Source organism: Muntiacus reevesi, chromosome 13 (genome assembly GCF_963930625.1).
Source record: "Muntiacus reevesi chromosome 13, mMunRee1.1, whole genome shotgun sequence".
Classification (NCBI taxonomy): Eukaryota; Metazoa; Chordata; class Mammalia; order Artiodactyla; family Cervidae; genus Muntiacus; species Muntiacus reevesi.
Window position 1 is genome coordinate 31,007,233 of NC_089261.1, and position 23,931 is coordinate 31,031,163.

Genomic DNA, 23,931 nt, shown 5'->3' on the forward strand with positions numbered 1-23,931 from the left:
AAAAACCTTTGACTGTGGATCAGACAGACTGGAAAACTCTTAAAGAGATGGGAATACCAGACCACTTTACCTGCTTCTTGAGAAACCTGTATGCAGGTCAAGAAGCAATATTTAGAACCAGACTTGGAACAATGCACTGGTTCAAAATTGGGAAAAGAGTGTGTCAAGGCTGTATATTGTCACTCTGATTATTTAACTTGTATGCAGAGTACATCATGTGAAATGCTGGGCTGGATGAAACACAAGCTAGAATCAAGATTGCTGGGAGAAACAGCAATAACCCCAGATATGCAGGTGATACCACCCTTATGGCAGAAAGCAAAGAGAAACTAAAGAGCCTCTTGATGATAGTAAAAGAGGAGAGTTAAAAAAAAAACACCTGGCTTAAAACTCAACAAAGAACTAAGGTCATGTCATCCGGTCTCATCATTTCATGGCAAATGTGGAAACAATGGAAACAGTGAAAACTTTTTTTCTTGGACAAAATCACTGCAGTTATGACTGAAGTCATGAAATTAAAAGATGCTTGCTCCTTGGAAGAAAAGCTATGACAAACCTAGACAAAGTATTAAAAAGCAGAGACGTTAGACATTATACTGACGAAGGTTCGTCTAGTCAAAGCTATGGTTTTTCCAGTAGTCATGTATGGATGTAAGAGTTGGACCATAAAGAAGCCTAAGTGCTGAAGAATTGATGCTTTTGAACTGTGGTGTTGGAGAGGACTCTTGAGAGTCCCTTGGACTGCAAAGAGATCAAGCCAGTCAATCCTAAAGGAAATCAGTCCTGAATACTAAAGGACTGATGCCGAAGCTGAAGCTCTGATACTCTGGCCACCTGATGCAAAGAGCTGACTCCTTGGAAAAGATCCTGATGCTGGGAAAGACTGAAGGCATAGGAGAAGAGGACGACAGAGGATGAGATGATTGGATGACATCATTGACTCAGTGACATGAGTTTGAGCAAACTCTGGGAGATGGGGAAGGATAGGGAAGCCTGGCGTGCTGCAGTCCATGGGGTAGCAAAGAGTCAATCATGACTGAGCAACTAAACAGCAATTAAGACATTATATTTAGAGCAGGTTTAGGTTTACAGCAAAATTGAGCAGAAAGTACAGAGATTTCCTATATGTCCCCTGTTCCTATAACTCACAGCCTCTTCCAATATCAATTTCCCTTACCAGAGTGATACATATGTTGGAATTGAAGAGCCTATGTTAACACATGCTTTGTAATTACCCAACGCCATAGTTTCTGTTACCATTCACCCTTTTTTTTAGTTTTGTTTGTTTGTTTGTTTTATTCAGGCTGTTCCCTACCACATTTCACTAGACTTAGTCTCAAAATGACTTTTGGCTATCTCGAAATAAAATCTACCCTTAGAGATGAAAATTCTTCCATTGTTGGATTTTTCTTTTTTCTAAAGTATGTAATCTGTGCCAATCTCAAAGGAGTGAGCAAGTTTCATAAATGCTTTTTTTTTGTGCCACGTTTTATATATGCTGTTATGTGGAAGTGAATAAAATTAAAATCCAATATAAAAATAATCAAACAAAAGAAAAGCCCATTCACTCTTGGCCTTGTGCATTCTACAGGTTTGGATAAATAGATAATAGCATGCTTTCATTGTTATTGTTTCATACAGAGCTTTTCTGTGTCTCTAAAAACCCTTTGCATTCCATTTATTTATCCCTCCTCCCACCACCAACACCTGGCCACCACTGACTGATCGTTTTACTATCTCCATAGTTACACCTTTTCCGGAATGTCATACAGTTGGAATTATATAGTGTGTACCCTTTTTTGATTGGCTTCTTACACTTAGTTATTTACATTTAAAATTCCTCTGTGTCTTTTGGTGGCGTGGTAGCTGACTTCTTTTTAACTCTGATAATATTCTTTTGTCTTCATGTACCTCACATTATTTTTCATTTATTGAAGACTGTCTTGGTTGCTTCCAAGTTTTGGCAATCATAAATAAAGCTGCGATTTAACATGTGTGGTATTTTTTGAGTGGGCTTCATGTCTCAACTCCTTTGGGTAAACACCAAGGAGTGTGGTGGATCGATCACATATGTTTAGTTTTGTAAGAAATGATCTGTCTCCCAAAGTAGCTGTACTGTTTTGCATTTCCACTGACAATGAGTGAGCGTTCCCATTGTTCCAGTGATGTTGGGTCTTAATGAAGATTCTGTGATCTTTTTCAGTGAAGCTACAAAGGATATGTATTTAAAAGGCTTTAGAGGAAAGTAGAGATGACCTTATCACAGACAGCTCTTTCCCAGAGGGTAGACTTCAGTTGAATTTGAAATTAAGAGAAGTGAATAATTTTAAGTTTATAATGTATTTCATTTTTTTTTTCTTTTATATGACTTTAGTTGATTTCAGGCCATTGCCAAGAAACTTAAAGAAAAGAGAGACTTTGTAAACTTTCTTATAAGCTTAATTAGTTTTCCTAGAGCTCATCATTTTTGACTATGTTGATAATTTTGTAATAAAGAAACTGAGAGTAATTATATTATGTGAATCTCTAGGGTGGTATCTTTTAGTTTATAATAATTTTAACTAAATAATTGATGCTATTTTTAAAATGGCTGCATAAAATTTATTAGGCTATAAAACTTTTGACAGCCCAAAGTATGTTACACAAACACTATTTTCATAGAAAGTAATTGATGTTAAGGAAAATTTTAAATGGTTACTAGTTTGGGCAATGCTGACCAATCAAAGTAATTAGAATTGTTACTGCAGGATTTCTCAGGGCCTTTAATTTGCCAACATGAAAATTACTTTTTGAACTTATCGGATCAGAGACTTCTAGATCAGGATGGTGGTTTTCAAAACAGTGTAAAGACAAGCTAATTTTGTAACAAGATAAGTAAGTAAGTAAAGTCGCTCAGTCGTGTCCAACTCTTTGCGACCCCATGGACTGTAGCCTACAAGGCTCCTCTGTCCATGGGGTTTTCTAGGCAAGAGTACTGGAGTGGGTTGCCATTAACAAGATAGTAATAAAAGAAAAAAAGAAGGCAAACATGCGGGTCAGTAACTTTGATTTTTAGTGTATTTTAAAACTCAAAATCCAACAGTCCCAGTGTGCCTGGACTCCAAACTTTCAGATCCAAAACTGGGACAGGCCAAGGCAACCAGGACGGCCCATCACCTCAGTACCCCTGAAATGAAGAGATCAGGATTCAAATTCCACCTTTACCATATATTTTTGTGACCCTGAGCAAAATATAACTTGATAACTTGTAATATTCTCCTATACCATTGGAATAAAAGTATTTGTTGCATAGAGTAATTTTTTTTTTTTTTCAAGGACTTTCTAGGAAACTACCCAGCTCATGTTTGGCACATAGAGAACTAAATCAACACGAATTCTTCCTTTTTCCCTCACTTACCTTTCCAACTCCTCTATGACATAGAAGAGACATTGTTCTGCTTATCTCATTGATAAGAAACTTTGTACACAGACACTTTAGTCAACTTACTTAAGGCAACAGAGTGGTAAATGCATTAATCAGAGCTTGAGGCAGCTGTGATAGAGATCAGAAGATACTTTCTAAGCTATACTCAATCCAGTTTCAAGTGTAAAGGAAGATATGGAAATACCCATTCATAGGAAATTTTGTGACAGTTTCATAATACTAAAGCCTATTATTTCCTTTTTGAATGATGTTTTGATTCTTCCCCCCATTTTTAAAGCACTATGCAGATAGCACATGTTTCAGAATAGGTGCTGTCATTATGACCCATAAAATTTTATATTACAGCCTAGTTACCCTCTGTATATTTGTCGCATTTTAAATGTATACAGAACTTCTCTTCATCTCATTTTGTTTTTTGACTATAAGAATAACATTTTCTGGTATCAGTGATTAGAGAAGTGTGTTATTGAATAATATCTTATAACTGTTGGGCAAAGCAAACATGTTTAAAATGCATACATCATTTTACTTTTGAAAAATGAGTCTCAATAAAGATATACTTACAAATGAAATAAAAAGTGCATTTGGAAAATGGACCGTAAAAATGTTTCCCCAGATTTCTTCTTCAAGTGTGGATAGGAGTGATTGTGGTAGAGCACCACAGCATATAATGGCACTCCACTGAAACATAAATTTTCAAGTCAGCTGAGGAATTTCACTGAACATAAACATCAGGACAGAGATGATGCATTTGTTTTCAAGGAAAGAGATGGTTACATTGCCATCATGTTCCCTTCAAATTAATTTACATCTAGTTTAGTGGATGGTAGAATAAAATTGAAATATTTAACTATACAATCAAAAATGTGAACATATTTGTTGAGAAAAATAAATGAGCCACATATGCAGAACATAAACCAGAAGGATCTCTAGATACAGAGGCTGTTGAATTTCTCTCAGCCCAGAATTGAGTCAATGATTGTGTCTATTAATTTACAATGATAATAAGCTTGAGACTTGATTAAATTTGAACATTTGGAAAAGGTTGCAAGGATTTTTCTTCTTAGTGAGCTCATCCCCTGAATCATAATGGTAACATGCTGTGTGGACTTAAATGCTTTAGTTGATTCAGCCTCATCTTATTTTTTAATGTAGTTCACCAGCATTTATAGACTCTGAAACATTTAGTAGATAGCTTTATAGATTTCTCGTAGTCGTATGAGCAAGATGACTCAAAGAAGAGTTTTCCTTTTAACTATGATCGTAATTCCTGAATACAAACTACAATACAGGCTTCTGTTTCTAATTCAATGACCTAAACTTCATCATAAGAATTAAACTAGCAATAGACAGATCGCTGTATAAGAAAGCAAACTAATCAATGTTTTTCCTCTAGGAGAATAGAGACATGTAAATGAGGCAGATAAAAGCTGTCACGATATTTCTATTTCTCCAAGAAGTCTTTTCTTAGATAGGATTTAAAGCAATGCTTTTGATATAATACTGATTTTTTTTAAAAAGCTACATGGATATTGTAGAGTACTTGGCAAGAAAATATCATCATGTGTGTTTCCTCCCTCTTATTTTATTCTAATAATTTGTTTATTTTTCTTTCCTTTTTTGTTGAAGGGATGCAATTATTTTTATTCTAATTTTCTGTTGAAAAATATTTAGTTGTAATGTTGCTTTTCACTTATTTTATAGCTTGTATTGTTTGTATTGTTACATAACCATTGTTAATAGAACTTTTTATTGTTTGCATAGTGAAAGTGAAAGTCACTCAGTCATGGCCAACTCTTTGTGACCCCATGGACTATACAGTCCACGGAATTCTCCAGGTCAGAATATTGGAGTGGATAGCTATTCACTTCTCCAGGGGATCTTCCCAACCCAGGGATCGAACCCAGATCTCTTGCATTGCAGGTGGATTCTTTGCCATCTGAGTTACCAGGGAAGCTAATGTTCACATAATGCTTTCACATAGCAGAAAGTATAATTTTTAAACATTCTTTTATTCTCATAAGCTTAGATTCCTTATAATTTTTGCACATTATGAATGATGCTGAAATTAATATCTTTGTTTGAAAATTCTCTGTATTTGAGAATGTTTTCTTAGGAGAGGCTCCCAGAAATTACATTTGCAATCCAGGAATATAGATGGCCTACATGGAAGAGCTTTCCTGATAGCTCAGTTGGTAAAAGAATCCACCTACACCTCCAGTACACGAGACACCTGTTTGATTTCTGGGTTGGGAAGAACCCCTGGAGAAGGGATAGACTACCCACTCCAGTATTCTTGGGTTTCCCTGGTGGTTCGCTGGTAAAGAATATGCCTACAATGTGGGCAACCTGATATCCCTGGATTGGGAAGATCCCCTGGAAAAGGGAAAAGCTACTCACTCCAGTATTCTGGCCTGGAGAATTCCATGGACTGTTTGGTCCATAGGGTAGCCAAGAGTTGGACACGACTGATATTCGCTTTCACTTTCACACGGATATGTAACACAGTGTATTTTGCTAATTTCTTGCTTGTATAGTTTGAAGGAAGAGGTTGCAGATTTTGGGGGAAAATAAAGATGGGTTTGATTTAGATCCATTTAGTAGAGGTATTTCAGAGAAGGCAATGGCACCCCACTCCAGTACTCTTGCCTGGAAAATCCCATGGACGGCGGAGCCTGGTGGGCTGCCATCTATGGGGGTCACACAGAGTTGGCCACAACTGAAGCAACTTAGCAGCAACAGTAGAGGTATTTCCAGGAGACTAAAGTGCAGCCACCCAAGAGATAATGTAGATTTGTGAAGAAGGGCTCATGTATCCCTGCAGTGACATTGCCTAAGAAAATTTAGCAATAAATGTGTATATCTTACCACAGTTAACAGCATCAGTCATAGTCCTGTGGTCTCAAAATCATTTTCTTTTTCTTCTTTCCTCTTATCAACTTTCCCATCAAATTTGATTCATTCATGTGATAAAATGAAACTGATTCAGCTAAACTATTCATGAAAAAATTAATAACTTCACACTCCTTTTTTAACACTAAAGATGTGATGTATTAAACAATTTCTAGATTCAGGGAGGGGGTAATTTATACCACTTAAGTTACTTTCTCATTTGCCTTATTGCAACATCTCTCATATTAAAAAATAAGCAAGAAAAATATCTGTCAACCATTGGATCAATTTATAACACTAAATGATTTATTAGATTCTACACATGGACATCACCAGATGGTAAATACTGAAATCATTGATTATATTCTTTGTAGCCAAAGATGGAGAAGCTCTGTACAGTCAGCAAAAACAAGACTGGGAGCTGACTGTGGCTCAGATCATGAACTCCTTATTGCCAGATTGACTTAAATTGAAGAAAGTAGGGAAAACCACTAGACCATTCAGGTATGACCTAAATCAAATCCCTTATGATCATACAATGGAGTGACAAATAGATTCAAGAGATTAGATCTGATAGACAGAGTGCCTGAAGAACTATAGATGGAGGTTCATGACATTGTACAGGAAGCAGTGATCAAGACCATCCCCAAGAAAAAGAAATGGAAAAAGGCAAAATGGTTGTCTGAGGAGGCCTTTACACATAGCTGAGAAAAGAAGAGATGCTAAAGGCAAAGGAAAAAGGAAAGATATATCCATTTGAATGCAGCATTCCAAAGAAGAGTAAGGAGAGATAAGAGAACCTTCCTCATTGATCAATGCAAAGAAACAGAGGAAAACACTAAAATGGGAAAGACTAGAGTCGCTTCAAAAAATTAGAGATACGAAGAGAATATTTCATGCAAAGATGGGCTCAATAAAGGACAGAAATGGTATGAACCTAACAGAAGCAGAAGACATTAAGAAGAGGTAAGCAGGAATACACAGAAGAACTATACAAGAAAGATCTTCATGACCCAGATAAGCATGATGGTGTGATCACTCACCTAGACATCCTGGAATGTGAAGTCAACTGAGTCTGAGGAAGCATTACTATGAACAAAGTTAGTGGAGGTGATGGAATTACAGTTGACCTATTTCAAATCTTAAAAGATGATGCTGTAAAAGTGCTGCACTCAATATATCAGCGAATTTGGAAAACTCAGCAGTGGCCACAGGATTCAAAAATGTCATTTTTCATCCCAATCTCAAAGAAAGGCAATGCCAAGAATGTTCAAACTACTGCACAGTTACACTCAGCTCACACACTAGCAAAGTAATGCTTAAAATTCTTCAAGCTAGACTTCAACAGTACTTGAACTATGAACTTCCAGATGACACTACGTTTATGGCAGAAAGTGAAGAAGAACTAAAGAGCCTCTTGATGAAAGTGAAAGAGGAGAGTGAAAAAGCTGGCTTAAAACTCAACTTTCAAAAAGGAAGATCATGGCATCCGGTCCCGTCACTTCATGCCAAATAGATGGGAAAACAATGGAAACAATGAGAGACTTTATTTTGGGGGGGTCTCCAAAATCACTGCAGATGGTGATTGCAGCCATTAAATTAAAAGACACTTTCTGGAGACCAGGATGGGGAATTCGTGTAACTCTATGGCTGATTCAAATCAATGTATGACAAAACCCACTGAAAAAATAAAAAAAAATAAATAAATAAAAAAATAAAAAATAAAAGACACTTTCTTCCTGGAAGAAAAGCTATGACCAGCCTAGACAGAATATTAAAAAGCAGGGACATTACTTTGCTGACAAAGGTTCATCTAGTCAAAGCTATGGCTTTTCCGGTAGTCATGTATGGATGTGAGAGTCGGACTATAAAGAAAGCTGAGCACCAGAGAATTGATGCTTTTGAACTGTGGTGTTGGAGAAGACTCTTGAGAGTCCCTTGGACTGCAAGGAGATTCAACCAGTCCATCCTAAAGGAAATCAGTCTTGAATATTCATTGGAAGGACTGATGCTGAAGCTGAAACTCCAATACTTTGGCCACCTGATGAGAAGAACTGATTCCTTGGAAAAGACCCTGATGCTGGGATAGATTGAAGGCAGGAAGAGAAGATGATGACAGAGGACGAGATGGTTGGATGGCATCACCAACTCAATAGACATGATTTTGAGTGAGCTCTGGGAGTTGTTGATGGACAGGGAATCCTGGCGTGCTGCAATCCATGGACACAACTGATCAACTGAACTGAACTGAATGGTATATTGCAATTTTCTGTTAATGTGTCTTTTTACTGAACTGGGAGGGAATGTGAATCCCATAAAGATAGAATCTGTATCAAGATTTCTGGCCTGACTTCTTTCCTTCCTCCCTCCTCTGCTTTTTCTTCCCTTCTTCTCTTTTTCCTTCCTTCCCCCTTTACTTCCTTCCTTCCTTTTCTCTCCTTTTCTTCTTTCCTTCTTTCCTCTCTGCCTCCCTTCCTTCTAAGTAAGTCTCTTAAGTGTGCTCAATGTGCCCTGAGCTCTGAGAACTCAGTGGTCACAGGTAAGTTTTCTGCTTCCTTAGACTAATTGTTCTAGTGGGGAGAAGAGATCAATTAGACAAAGAATACATGAAGAAGATACTCAGATGCTGGTGGTGAATATGAAACCAATAAACAAGGTCACATGAAGGAAAGTGATTGAGGGTGGGCTGGGCATGAAGGGTACTGCTGAGGAAGTCATGTTTGAGCACCTGGATATAATTTAAAGCCATAGAAAGGATGACATCACAGAGAGAGCAAGGAGTGTTGGTGTGAAAATTTAGAAAATTTGTCTTAACAAATGCTCCTGTGAAAGAAACAGAAAAAGGTGGTGGAAATTGAAGGGATATAGGAACCTAATAAGCAGTTATCTATCACCTATCATCATCATCATCATTATCATCATCACCCATCTATCTATCTAATCTACCTACCTATGTATTTCTTTCCTCCTTATTGGTAGTAGGAGCTATTGGAGCAGTGGATTTGCTAATAGAGATGATTCAATAGAGAAAAAAGGCAGATGTGAGGTGTTGACAGTATATCTGCAGAAAAGAAAAGTCCTCAGGGGAATGAGAGAGGTGGGGTCAGTGTGATACTGCGGTTTTCCCCCCAGCTTCACTGTACTTGTTACCTAAAGATTAAAATAATACTGAATAAAGAAATTTTCTCAGCAGTCAATAAAGCTTTTATGTTAAAATGTGATTTGTCATTACTGACAGCAGCATTATACTTTGATTCATGGTAGCATATACACAGGGGGCTTCCCTGGTAGCTCAGCTGGTAAAGAATCTTCCTGCAATGCAGGAGACCCCGGTTCAATTCCTGGGTCAGGAAGATCCCCTAGAGAAGGGATAGGCTACCCAGTCCAGTATTTTTGGGCTTCTCTGGTGGCTTAGATGGTGAAGAATCTGCCTGCAATGCAGAAGACCTGAGTTTGATCCCTAGGTTGGAATACTTAGCCAGCCCGTGATGGTGCTTAGTTATTTTCTGTAGTAGTTATTTCATGTAGTAGTTATTTTCTGTTTGACCCTAAGCTTCTAAAATAATCCTGGTGCCCCACTGAGATTTGAATATCATAAGCTTGGAACCAATATTATCATAGATTATTGAAGCATCAGGGGACAAAAAATTGTGAAGTGTGGTGGTTCTACTCATTGATTATCATGATCACCTAGGGAAGTTTAAAAACAAACACCCCAACAATAGAGCACTGAAGATCTATTTGAGCATCACTTGGATGGAATTAGAGAGTAAGGATCCTGAAATTAATCAGTATTCTCCCCATATTTCCAGTTGAATCTCTCTTCAGACAGTGGAGAAATATTGTTTTGTTAAGTTCATAATTCCATGTATCACCAAATCAGGCCATAAAGTGATACTGCAATGAAAAACTAGTTGAAAAAATGAAAACTCAACACAGCTAGAGAACATCAGCCTGAAATAGGTGAGATGATAATATAATTGAAATGTTTAGAATCAAGGGGACAATCCACAGTTCCAATATTCTATACTACTCCTCTTAGATTCTGAGTGTTCTAGAAGTAGAAATTGTGTCTAAATTCTTGGACTCTGATATGGCACGTGTGGTGGGCAGCTGGAATTCTGTTAGCCAGTGCATAGGAAGTCATTGAATTTTCTCCCATTCTTATGAAATGTGCGATACTTTTCAGTATACTTCTGCTCTGACATATGACGCTGTCCAAGTGATGACCGAAGCTTTTCGAAACCTGCGGAAGCAGAGAATTGAAATCTCCAGAAGGGGAAATGCAGGAGACTGTCTGGCAAACCCAGCGGTGCCCTGGGGACAAGGTGTAGAAATAGAAAGGGCCCTCAAACAGGTCAGTCACTCAAAATGCTTGCGATGCAGCTTAAGGGTGGCCACTATTTTTTTCCTGCTGAGTTAGTCATTATTATCTTATGCCTTCTGTTTTATGGAGAGGAAATATTATTTCCTACCTACACAAAGGTGGGTTGAAAAGCAAAAGGAAAATGAATGAGTGTCATTTTCTTGACTTGCATCCTGGGGGAGTCCTCTGGTCAACCAGTTTGTGTCTGGTTGAAAAGAATTTATAACTGTATCCTTTCCTATTTCCTTATTAGGTGCAGGTCGAAGGTCTTTCAGGAAATATCAAGTTTGACCAGAATGGAAAAAGAATAAATTATACAATTAACATCATGGAGCTTAAAACGAATGGGCCCCGGAAGGTAAATCATTAGTGAATTGTGGGCTTTCTTTCTGTGTGAGGAGGTGGGTTAGTGGACCCACCATCTCATCTTCTAGAGTCCTAGAGACATGTATTCATATAGATGGACTCCACAACTCCAGAAACATATATTTTAAAATCTTTTTTTCTAAATAAAATCTATTTCTGGTAAGTACTACTGAAACAATTTAAAATAACTATGACTAAAACGATTGTACTTTTTTTTTTTTTAAGACAGAGGTAGAAAGAGTATAATGAGAAGAAAAAGAACTATAGCTGAAAGATTATGGGTCTGGAGACCAGACATAGCCGGTGAAATGTGCATGTAACTTTCAAGTCAACATTTTTTTTCTCCTTTTATGGCTAAAATGCCATTATTTGGATTTTATTTATGTTTCTATATGATCATGCCCATGAAAATTACCCTTGGGGAATATGAAAAGTGAACATGAAGAGACATGCCGTTTTTAGGAATGGCTTTTGCAGTGCCTTTCTATTCTTTTTGATTCAAATACCTAAAAGATATATGTCTTTTTTTCTTCTCTGATTGCCATGGCTAGGATTTCCAAAGCTATGTATTTAGGACAAGTCTGGTTAGGATAGGTGTAATTTCAGATTCAGACATGGGTTTGAAAATAACTCAGTGCTTTGGTAATAGAAAGGCCGTGTATCCAAGTTCACTCTTTCTGTGTCCTATTTCAGATCGGATACTGGAGCGAAGTTGACAAAATGGTTGTTACCCTCACTGAACTCCCTTCTGGAAATGATACCTCTGGGCTTGAGAATAAGACTGTTGTTGTCACAACTATTTTGGTAATTAGCTACATATGCCTCTGTTTGACATTATTTTTTCTTTAGAAAAACATCTGCCAACTAGTATATCTGCTTATATTTTAGGACAATAACTGATATGGTGATGCTTTTGAATGTTTCAGTCATTCATTGCATGTTATTCTATTTAAAGGGATCATCAACATGAGCTGAAGCATTCAAAATATTTCCTCTCCTCTTCAAGAATGAACTTTAGCTTTATAGATAATTCATAACCTGGTGTTTGGGGCTTCCCAGATAGCTCAGTAGTAAAAAATCTGCTTGCCAGGAGTTTCAGGAGATGTGGGTTTGATCCCTGGGTAGGAAAGATTCCCTGGAGGAGGAAATGACAACCCACTCCAGTATCCCTGCCAGGATAATCCCATGAACAGAGGAGCTTGGCGGGCTACAGTGCATGGGGTCACAAAGAGTCAGACATGACTGAGGGTCTGAGCATGCACGTGACATAATGCTTACACATGTGAGCATCTGGGGAAAGTCTGGAAGAGCTTTCCTTGTATTCCATCAATGTTTCACCTTTCCACTCCCACACTATTCTGGGTCCATTCTGTCCTTACATCTGTTACATGGTTTAATAATGGTGTCAGTTCTGTCCTTAAATTTGTTATTAATACATGGTTTAATGTCAGCTTCTCTATCTTCCTATGGAAAGGGGAACTTCTAAAAGAAAGGGTGGTCTCCTTTGTTTTTAACCCCAGGTCTCCACACATAATAATTGGCATAGTAATTGGCTAAGTAAATGTATGTTGGATGGAGTGACAACATTGAACTGGATCTTGAACACTGAGGCTCTGGATAGATGGTTGGGAGATGTAGGTCATCACAACAAGCTGTTGATATAATAAAATGGAGGAAATGAAATGGGGTTCACTAATAGTGTAGGATTTTGCAACAAAATAACCTTATTTTGTTTTACTAAGCTGTGATGCAGTGAATTTCTGGGATTCATTATGGTAACAATATTGAGAAGAAAATATAGTTAGGCTAGTAAGGGATTTGAATAAGAACATTGGTTGGCACTTTTCAAAGTCTTAATAAATGTAAGCTAGGTATTTGAGGATTTTTGCCTTAATCATGCTGCTGAGAACTATCTGACTGGGCCCCACATATCCTTAGTACTTTCCAGTAGAGAAAATTAGGCTGGTGTCACAACATTTTTTCACGCTTCTTTTTATTGTGTTTGCAGAAGAATGCTACTCTCTATCTATCTGTGTAGCATAATTCTAGGATATTATCTCATAAAGGAAGTTTGACCTCAAGTCTGAGAGAGTAGAATCTGTAATCACCATGGCAACAACTTTTTCAGTCTGCACATCACTGGCCATGAACCTGATTAGAAAATGAACATTATCCTTAAACTCGTAGTGATACAGGGTTTTGGGTGAATGATGGTTCTTTGGAGTCAAGGTAACCCTAATTTAAAACAAGACAGTTGGTCAATCCAGAGTTAACGGAAACTGATGATGAACCACATTATTTTTCAGCAAGCCCTAGGAAGTACAAACATGACATGAGAATATACTAACTTTTTAGTTTCTTGTTTACTTGGTATGGCCAGACACAAGCCATATTAATGAAATACAAATGAAATATAATGATAGATATATGAGGACCTTTGTTCAGAAATGTTATTAATTTTTCCTCATATTTTCCACTATCTGTATTCTACAATGTCTCTAGCTAACAGGTAATAATTAAAAATAATTAAACCAGAAGAGTTGAATGAATGAGAGTAGAGAATTAATACAGCTGTTTTGATCACCTAAAGCGCTTTCTTTCTGTATAGGAATCCCCCTATGTTATGATGAAGAAAAATCATGAGATGCTTGAAGGCAATGAGCGATATGAGGGCTATTGTGTTGACTTGGCTGCAGAAATCGCCAAACATTGTGGGTTCAAATACAAGTTGACCATTGTTGGGGATGGCAAGTATGGGGCCAGGGATGCAGACACGAAAATTTGGAATGGGATGGTTGGAGAACTTGTATATGGGGTAAGTACCACTCTTTTTACAGATAAAACCGTTCCATTTGAACTCTTGTTGAGGGAATGCTTGCCTTCCATGCAAAGCACCAACATCTGAGGTTGTTGGTTTCCCACATTACACTAGGAATACTGTCTTGTTACCTTGTAAACATTTGATGATGAAGGATGAAGTCAGAAGCAAACATACAGATGGAGACAGGCTTCATCTGTCTTGAAGCCTATGGGCCATATGCATTTTTCAAAGATCGCAAAGGCATGGATACAGATGTAGTTCTCATAATCAAGCCAGACGGGTGTTCTCTGTATTTATTGAAAAGGAGGTATATTTGGGGAACAAAATGCTTTTCTTCTGTTTATTATTTCCTGGGATTCCACCAGGGAAATATTCATTCCCATATCCTGATTTCCTGTCCTACCCATTGATCCAATAGCATAGCTATGATTCCTTCCTGACCGGGAGTCCTGGTTCTATTACTGTCCTTTGTTTCCCTTGCAGAAAGCTGATATTGCAATCGCTCCGTTAACCATCACCCTTGTGAGAGAGGAGGTGATCGATTTCTCAAAGCCTTTTATGAGCCTCGGGATCTCTATTATGATCAAGAAGCCTCAGAAGTCCAAACCAGGAGTGTTTTCATTTCTTGATCCTTTAGCCTATGAGATCTGGATGTGCATTGTTTTTGCCTACATTGGGGTCAGTGTAGTTTTATTCCTGGTCAGCAGATTTAGCCCCTACGAGTGGCACACTGAGGAATTTGAAGATGGAAGAGAAACACAAAGTAGTGAATCAACTAATGAATTTGGGATTTTTAATAGTCTCTGGTTTTCCTTGGGTGCCTTTATGCAGCAAGGATGCGATATTTCGCCAAGGTTGGTTACTCGCTTGCTTCAACTTTGTGCATTTTAGGTCTCGAGTGGACATTCATGGTGTTTATGAATTCACTGTAAAGAAGTTAGCAGCTGCCGGCTGTCTGTCAAGCAGTGTAAGACTCTCAAGGACAGACTTTTACCATCGGCGTAAGCCTGTGAAATATTTGAGCAACGTTCTTTGAATGTTGGTCCTGTATTTCCCTGGTGAAATTGTACACACCATGGAGAGGCTATAAAATGCATAAGGTTCCGATCATTCCATGCCTTCTTGGAGGGGTACCGTGTTTTTGCTGCATATTCTCATTTTACAGTCATCTGTGTGTTGATCCACAGACCTGTATTTGGGAAAATGGGCAACATTACTTACTAACTAAAAAGCGACAAAACTTCATTTCACACATCCCATCTTTTTGTTCTTCTTGTTATTAGCTCATGGAAATGATATGGGAGAAATATTTACAAAATTTGTCTTTTAAAGGTTAGGTTGCTGAGTTGAAGAGAATGCATGATAAAATATTTTCCAAGTATCTAGAAATAAATAGTTGGGATGATGATGACTGATTCATTACAAATATTTGTGCCATATTAAATAGTAATGCACACGGGATGGAATAAATTCATACACCTCCAGTTATATGATATTTTCATTCCTGCCGTATAATGCCTAAATAGAATAAATATATCACATTGCCTTTGTGCATGTTGCATGCATAAGTCAGAATAATAGCCATGTCTGGTTCTTTAGAGGTACTTTTCCTGATGTGACTAATTTCACGTTTAAAGCCTAAATGATTATTGATCTACTGGCACATTTTAATTTGGGTTTAATTACCCCCCCCCCTTTGATTCTATGGGATATCTTAATAACTAGTAGAGGCAGTGGCTTTTTAAATGCTATTTCATTACTGTTAGTTTTTGAGCATTTGGAGGCTAAGAATAATTAACTTCAGAAAGCTATATGTGAAGCTCAGAAAACATTTTGTATCTTTTACAGTCTTTTTGTTTATTCCCTCAGGAAGGTAAAAGAAATAAATCACGTATGCAGAAAGTATCAATAACTTACTTTTCCAATAGTATGGAATGTCTTTATGAGCTTTGTGAATCTGAAAACTCTTAATTCCATCAAGCTTTCTGTGGCCTCTCTATGCACTATATTAGAACCAAACCAAGGGTATTTGCACTGCATAAAGAGAGAGACATAATTTTCACACATAATATATGAAAATAATTATCATATATCAGATATTTATGATTAAGATGATCTCTGATAAAACAAGATTCATAGTTCTGTCTCTATATTTAGTTTATCTGATTTACATTAAAGACATGAAGAGAAGTTTCTAATGATGAAAAAGAAAAATACTAACCAGATTGGAATCTCAGAGAACATTCTGGTTCATAAGTAATAAAGAAATGATTCATCTTTGGAAAGAAGGTTACTGACGTTTGATGTTACCATAGCCCTAAGATATAAGGCAATTATCCTAGAGTTCCACAAACTATCCTCTGCCTTGTGAATAGCAGGATAAGCTTATGAAGTTTCATTATGACATAGGACGTACTGACCTAGGTTCCGATCGATGAGCTCTCAGGTTTGTTTGCCTCGCTCCTCATGTATCAGGTCCCTGAAGGTCACTCTTTTGGGTGTCCAGTGCTTGTTGAGGAACAGAAAACACCTTTACACATAGGGGCCTGAGTACCAGCCACATTTAACCATCTGTGTTTTTCCAGGGTCCATCGTGACATATTGACATTCAAATTTTTAACAAAGTCTGCTTCCTAAAATATGGCCATTTTTATTTGCTTATGGTTTCATTCATGAATCACGACTCACTACACTTTCACATGTAATAATTTTTATTTCCTGGTAAGATATATCAATTTTAGATAACATGTTTGTCCTTGTTATCTTTTATTTGCCATGGGATATATATGTATTGACATATACATATATATGTAAGGAGAATTCACTTTATTAAAAATTTTCAGTATATGCACTTTTCAATTTATGGTTATATGTGCATTTGATAATTAAACATGCTGACTAATATTGGAAAATTTAAGGATTTTTTAAAGGAACCAAGCTATCATGTCTTAGAATGCAATGATGATAATTCTAGGAAGGGATAGAGCAGCTTAATATCTAAAATAATGTTAATAGTAATGCATGAAATGCACACATCACTTTACATATGCTCTTTAAATATTTTTAAAGATATTTATCATCTTTTTCTCAATAACATATGGTAAAGAACTATTTTATTTATATGAATAGAACACATTGAAATTTTAATATAGAATGATTGCATGAAGTGAATTGGTCATTGCCTGAAATTAGGTTTAGAGTATAACTATAGTTTTGTGAAGACTACGACCACAGAATTATGAGAGCAAAATGGTGCAAAGTTAACTCATCCTCTGGCTTACTTCTGGTTTCTCCCCCAATATCCTTAAGTGATTCAAATGATTAAAATATTTCATTGTTAAACTAATCATTTAATAGAGATTAGAAAAATGATAGAATATGTATATATATTTGCTGCTTAGTGCAGACACTGAGAGATGAAAGTTTTGTTTTTAGTAAGAGAAACCATTTTTATCTGTCACCATAAAACATAATGTTTAATTTGCTCCTCTACTTAAAATTTCTCAGAAACTCATTCCGAAGCATTAGTTCATCCTTGGAAAATACTTACAAGTAAATAATTAATTGCTCGATAATTTTCTGTTTTGAATGATGCACGTTATATAAGCTTTGGGGGTTATCTTGCATACTTCAAAAAATGAGCATATTTAATCAAATCTGACATAAATACTGGATTAGGGAGCAACATTATGTTTTTAACTTGTATTTATCTTACAACTGAAACAGAATGATTTATGAAAATGATTCTAAAATATATTGCAAATAAACCTGCAGTGTATACTGTCCAAGGCAATGAGATCCATTTTGTTTTAAGGGCTTCGACTGAATCTGCCCTCTTAAATACAAGGTACATGAGATGACAATTATACATTCTGTTGTGATGGAATAAATAGTGAATATTTTGAGAGTGACTTTGTCTACATAGAGTTTCTCCAAATCTAAAATGTACTTAATATCTTTTTCAGAATATGTGAGAATTAACTTTTTCCATTCTATCATATTTGTTTAATTTTTAGCATCTCTAAGATACTGGTAAAGGCTCTTCATCATATTGTTTTTATTTTTCATTGACTGTGCAACTTCTTTTTCTCTTTTATTTTAGCAGCAGATGTTTTTATTTAAAAAATCTTTACTTTTAGCTTCACTGCTTTTCTTCACTTCTCGCGTAGTTTATTATACAGATGTTACCTGATAATTGATATAGTATCTGTGTTTCATCAAAAGGTGTATTTCTTATTATTAATTGTGAGGAAATTTAGTTTAGGTCGTAAATTGGCACATTTTCATAATTTAAAGTTTTAGAAGTGTTACCTCTTCACTATAGAAGGATTTCTTGTTAGACATAATAGAGTTATTAACAAAAGAGAAAAAATATTGTTTTTTTAATATTACTCAAATACCTTTATATGTGGAACCCCACTAAATCTTAGCAAATAAAACCTTATATATCTACTTCTATACCTACATATCTATACTTACCTATATAGGGTTTAAAGTAGATCAAGCTTTTGAAAAGTATTTTATGTAGGAATTTATGGTCACAGAAATAATTTTATTTTTATTATTTTTCAAACTAGAACTTTATATTTTGGCAAACTTTTAAATGTCTGATTTGTTTTCCTTCAGTTTTCTTTTTTCCTTAAGCAGGAGGCACAAAGAAACAGGGATATCACAGTTCATGCCTGAAGCATCAGATTTTTATTTGTTAAGAATTATATTTTGTGTCATACTCTGTGGTATCATTTTTTCCATTTATATCCTGTTCTATATTTCTAACATCTATGTTTCTACACATACAAAATCCTAATGAAATTTTGGACCTTTTTTGAGGGTTTTGAAACTTCATTGGATGGATTAAGTGGAGGATTTCTTTGGTGTTTAAAGCCATATCTATGGTGCATACTTTTATTTTTGATATTTGATTTTGTTTGTCAGCATTTTTCCGAGTTTTGCTGTTGATCCTAGATTATCTTCTTTGTTTAGTTATATCATGAGTGGATAAAATATTATAAGCATTGGATAGATTATTCGCACATTTCTAGAAATTGCTTGTTACAAGATTACACATGTAGCCGTGATAACTGTGAAAGAATTTCAGGAATCTAAAGTTTTGCCTCTGGATAGCTCATCAGATCTAGTGAATCTGTAATCCTTGCCCAGAAGGTTTAATAATTTCAAGTTTCATGAACTAGTTGCTATATTGAAAAATATGAAGTCAAATATTTCCCTATAAATCAACATTTGCATAATACTGCTAACTTGTTTCCTTACAAGGTCGTTCATTTCACTTTACAAATCCATTTCGTACTTGTTATCAGATCCCTGTCTGGGCGCATTGTTGGAGGAGTGTGGTGGTTCTTTACCCTGATCATAATCTCCTCCTACACGGCTAACCTAGCTGCCTTCCTGACTGTAGAGAGGATGGTGTCTCCTATCGAAAGTGCCGAGGATCTTTCTAAGCAAACAGAAATTGCTTATGGGACATTAGACTCTGGCTCCACCAAGGAATTTTTCAGGGTAAGAGATTCTGCTTCATAAGTTCTTGTTTTGGTCTTACAACTGAACCAGCCTAAACTCTGTGCCTCCTTGCCTCTCCCATGGTCTATACAAAGGTGCTATGTGAAAGTCACTTCCGTCTCTGTCTCTAATTCTATTTTTGTTCCTCTTTTCTTCACTTTTATTTTATATTGGAGTATAGTTGATTTACATGTTGTGTTAGTTTCAGGTATATAGCAAATTGATTCAGTTATACATATACATGTATCTATTCTTTTTATTTATTTATTTTTAAAATTTTTTCTTGAATCAGCCATGCATTTACATTCTATTCTTTTTCAAATTCTTTTCCCATTTAGGTAATTATAGAATAATAGAGAGGAGTTCCCTGTGCCATACAGTAGGTTCTTCTTGTTTATCAAATTTACATATAGTAATATATATCTATTAATCCCCAAATCCCAATTTATCCCTCCTCTCCACCTTACCCTATGGTAACATAAGTTTGTTTTCTATTTCTGTTCTTAACCTTATTTCTAGCCCTCTGTGCTCCCTACCCTCCCTATCCTTATATTTGGCACTATCTACCTTTTTTTGATTTCTGACTCTTTTGGAGAAAAACACTATGTTGTAAAGAAATCTAGTTTTTATAAAAATTAATTTTCCTTTTGGGACAAAAATTGAAGCAAGGTCTAGTTAAAATTAAGTGATTATTTTTAAAAGAAAATGGTGTTATAGTTTGCTTTATGTTAAATAAGCTTGACTGTCAATTATCTCACATAATTTACAGTTGAGAACTGACCATCAAATCAGTTATGTTAATTCTGTGTCAGGAAATAGATTATCTTCATGTGCGGAAATTCTGAGTTTTCTGTTAAAACTTCCAAGAAAAGGCTAACAACGACCTTCAACCTCCTAATTTTTAAAATGGGAATAATGATTATGTGTCTATTAAATGTATTTTAGCTTTTAAAAGATTTGTGGCCCTGTGTTCTCTGTCTGAAGGAACCAGTCCAATAGGCTGATGGTATAATTTTCTTTCCTTACACTCTTAATGGGTTTCTCTGGTGGCTCAGAGGGTAAATTGTCTGCCCACAATGTGGGAGACCCGAGTTTGATCCCTGAGTTGGGAAGATCCCCCGGAGAAAGAAATGGCAACCCACTCCAGTACTCTTGCCTAGAAAATTCCATGGATGGAGGAGCCTGGTGGGCTACAGTCCATGGGGTTGCAAAGAGTCAGACACAACTAAGCGACTTCACTTCTTTTATACTCTTATCTCTCTGTAAGAGCTCATTCTATTAAAATGTTGAAATAAAGCAGATAAACTTTGGCATTAAGCCAAATAGATGTCATATGATGATCTGTAATAATCCACAAGTATCTTTGAATGTATCTGAGATTGAGTGAAGATTAGGGCTTTCAACTTCCAGCTGAAGTAGTACATTGTGGTTTGAGGACTGTCTCATCCTGGATTTCCATTGGTGTCTTTTCCAAATAACACCAGTTGTGCTCCAGATGTGATAGGAGAAAAGGCGGTTCTGTCAGACTGCTGACAACAGATAGTAATTTGGATGTGAGTGGGGCAGCAGGACGTTGGCACTTCCTCTAGGCACTGCGGCGCAAGCCAAGACTGTGGTCCTTTTGTAAGCAACTTTACTTTGACTGTAATGCTACCTGTGAATGTTGCAGTGCAGTTTTGCTGCTAATGACAGTTTACTTCTACTGCTGAAAATAGTTGCGGTGTGTGTATATTGTAGTGCTTAACATGATGTGCTCTCGCCTGATTATGACAATCGCGCTATTAAATAAATTAGAATATTGCATGATTCTCAGTATATTTTGGAACATTTAAATGTTATTTGTATCTCAATATGGCTTGCTTTTATTTTATTGATATATTTTATTGGTATTCCTCCCTCTCTAAGTAAATGAGATTTATGAAGGGGCTTGTTATATCATGGTTTACTTACTGCTACTTATGTTGAGTAAAATAACCTTGTTTCCAGACACTGTTGAGAGTTACTCTCATTAGCTTGTTTGGGACCAGCTATTCTCAATAACTGCACCTTCAGAATCTCACAGCTTTTCAGTATACCATAACTCAACCATAGAAACATATACCATAATCAGCATGTGGCCAAGACTTCAGGATTAGAATATGTAAATTTCCCAGGAGACAGGATGAAAAGGCTAGATATCTGGGCAAAGGATACTTCAACTCTTGTGTTTCAGCTCAGTAACTCCACAGATATTGTGGTTACCACATGCAGTACACACACACACACACGCACACACAAACAACCCTGACATATCTGCAGTGTGTCGTTTGCCTACATAGGATTGTGGAGCTTACTTTCTCTGGAGTAATAGAGAAGTGATGTTGATGATCTTATTGTTTTGTTCAGTCCCTCCGTCACGTCTGACTCACCATGCGTCTCACCAAACTCATGTCTGCAACACTATGGACTACAGCACAAAAGGTTTCCCTGTCCTTCACCATCTCCCAAAGTTTGCTCAAATTCATGTCCATTGAGTCGGTAATGCCATCCAACCATCTCGTCCTCTGTTGCACCCTTCTCCTCCTGCCTTCAATCTTTCCCAACATCAGGGTCTTTTCTAATGAGTCAACTCTTCACATTAGGTGGCCAAGGTATTGGGGCTTCAGCTTCAGCACAGTCTTTCCAATGAATATTCAGGATTGATTTCCTATAGGTTTGACTGGTTATATCTCTTTGCAGGCCAAAGGACTCTCAAGAGTTTTCTCCAACACCATAGTTCAAAAGCATCATTTCTTCAGGACTCTGCCTTCTTTATGGCCCAACTCTCACATCAGTATATGACTACTGGAATAACCATAGCTTTGACTAGACAGACTTTTGTTGGCAAGCTAATGTCTCTGCTTTAATATGGTGTCTAGGTTGGTCATAGCATTTCTTTCAAGAAGCAAGCGTCTTTTAATTTCATGGCTGCAGTCATTATCTACAGTGATTTTGGAGACCAAGAATATAAAGTTTGTCACTGTTTCCATTGTTTCCCCATCTGTTTGTCATGAAGTGATGGGACCAAATGCCATTATCTTTGTTTTTTGAATCTTGAGTTTTAAGCTAGCTTTTTGACTTTCTTCTTTCATTTTCAGCAAGAAGTTCTTCAGTTCCTCTTTACTTTCTGCCATAAGGATGTTGTCATCTGCGTATCTGAGGTTATTGCTGTTTCTACCAGCAAGCTTGATTCCAGCTGTGCTTCACCCAGCCCAGCATTTCACATGATGTACTCTGCACAGAAGTTAAATAAGCAAGCTGACAATATACAGCCTTGACGTACTCCTTTCCCAATTTGGAACAAGTCTGTTGTTCCATGTCCATTTCTAACTGTTGTTTCTTGACCTGCATACAGGTTTCTCATTAGGCAGGTAATGTGGTCTGGTATTCCCATCTCTTGAAGAATTTTCCACAGTTTGTTGTGATCCACACAGTCAAAGGCTTTATAGTAGTCAATGAAGAAGAAGTAGATGTTTTTTCTGGAATTCTCTTGCTTTTTCTATGATCCAGTGGATGTTGGCAATTTGATCTCTGGTTCCTCTGCCTTTTGTCAACGCAGCTTGAACATCTGGAAGTTCTTGACTCACATACTGTTGAAGCCTAGCTTGGAGAATTTTGAGCATTACTTGTGCAGAAGTTTGTACATTCTTTGACATTGCCTTTCTTTGGGAGTGGAATGAAAACTAACCTTTTCCAGTCCTGTGACTACTGCTGAGTTTTCCAAATTTAGTGGCATATTGACTGTAGCACTTTCACAGCATCATCTTTTAGGATCTGAACTAGCTCAGCTAGAATTCTGTCACTTCCACTAGCTTTGTTCATAGAGATGCTTCCCAAGACCCACTTGATTTGCACTCCAGGATGTTTGGCTCTAGGTGAGTGATCACGCCTTCATGGTTATCTGAGTCATTAAGATATTTTTCATATGGTTCTTCTGTGTATTCTTGCCACCTCTTCTTAATATCTTCTGCTTCTGTTAGAATCATACAATTTCTGTCCTTTATTGTGTCCATTTTTGCATGAAATGTTTCCTTGGTATCTCTAATTTTCTTGAAAATATCTCTAATCTTTCCCATTCTATTGTTTTCCTCTATTTCTTTTCATTGTTCACTTAGGAAGGCTTTCTTATCTCTTCTTGCTATTCTTTGAAATTCTGCATCCAGATGAGTATGTCTTTCCTATTTTCCTTTCCCTTTCACTTCTCTTCTTTTCTCAGCTCTTTGTAAGGCCTCCTCAGACAACCGTTTTGCCTTTTTACATTTCTTTTTCTTGGGGATGGTCTTGATCACTGCCTCCTGTACAATGTTATGATCCTCTGTCCATACTTCTAGACAACCTGATAACTTTTATTAGTATAGCTTCCCAAGGCGTAGTCTTATGCATTGTCTCTGAATCTCACAGTATTTCTGTCTGCTAGTCAGAGTGATCATTTTTGTTTGCATGTTGCACATTATTAAACTAAATGTGAGGATTTGACCAAACTCTGGCAGGTAACGTGTGTGCTGAAGTCTTTTACTCCTGAAGCAT

General features: G+C 36.7%; 1 protein-coding gene across 3 annotated transcripts in view; it reads left to right on the top strand.

Annotated features, from left to right (window-relative positions):
- The window catches only part of GRIA2 (glutamate ionotropic receptor AMPA type subunit 2), a 177,731-nt gene that overhangs the window by 123,384 nt on the left and 30,416 nt on the right, over nucleotides 1-23,931 (top strand). For all 3 annotated transcript variants that reach the window (XM_065904090.1, XM_065904088.1, XM_065904089.1), the window contains exons 7-12: nucleotides 10,506-10,673; nucleotides 10,936-11,040; nucleotides 11,742-11,852; nucleotides 13,657-13,863; nucleotides 14,353-14,723; nucleotides 19,188-19,386. In XM_065904090.1, the coding sequence (XP_065760162.1) occupies nucleotides 10,506-10,673; nucleotides 10,936-11,040; nucleotides 11,742-11,852; nucleotides 13,657-13,863; nucleotides 14,353-14,723; nucleotides 19,188-19,386 (1,161 nt within the window). The remainder of the gene's footprint in view (nucleotides 1-10,505; nucleotides 10,674-10,935; nucleotides 11,041-11,741; nucleotides 11,853-13,656; nucleotides 13,864-14,352; nucleotides 14,724-19,187; nucleotides 19,387-23,931) is intronic.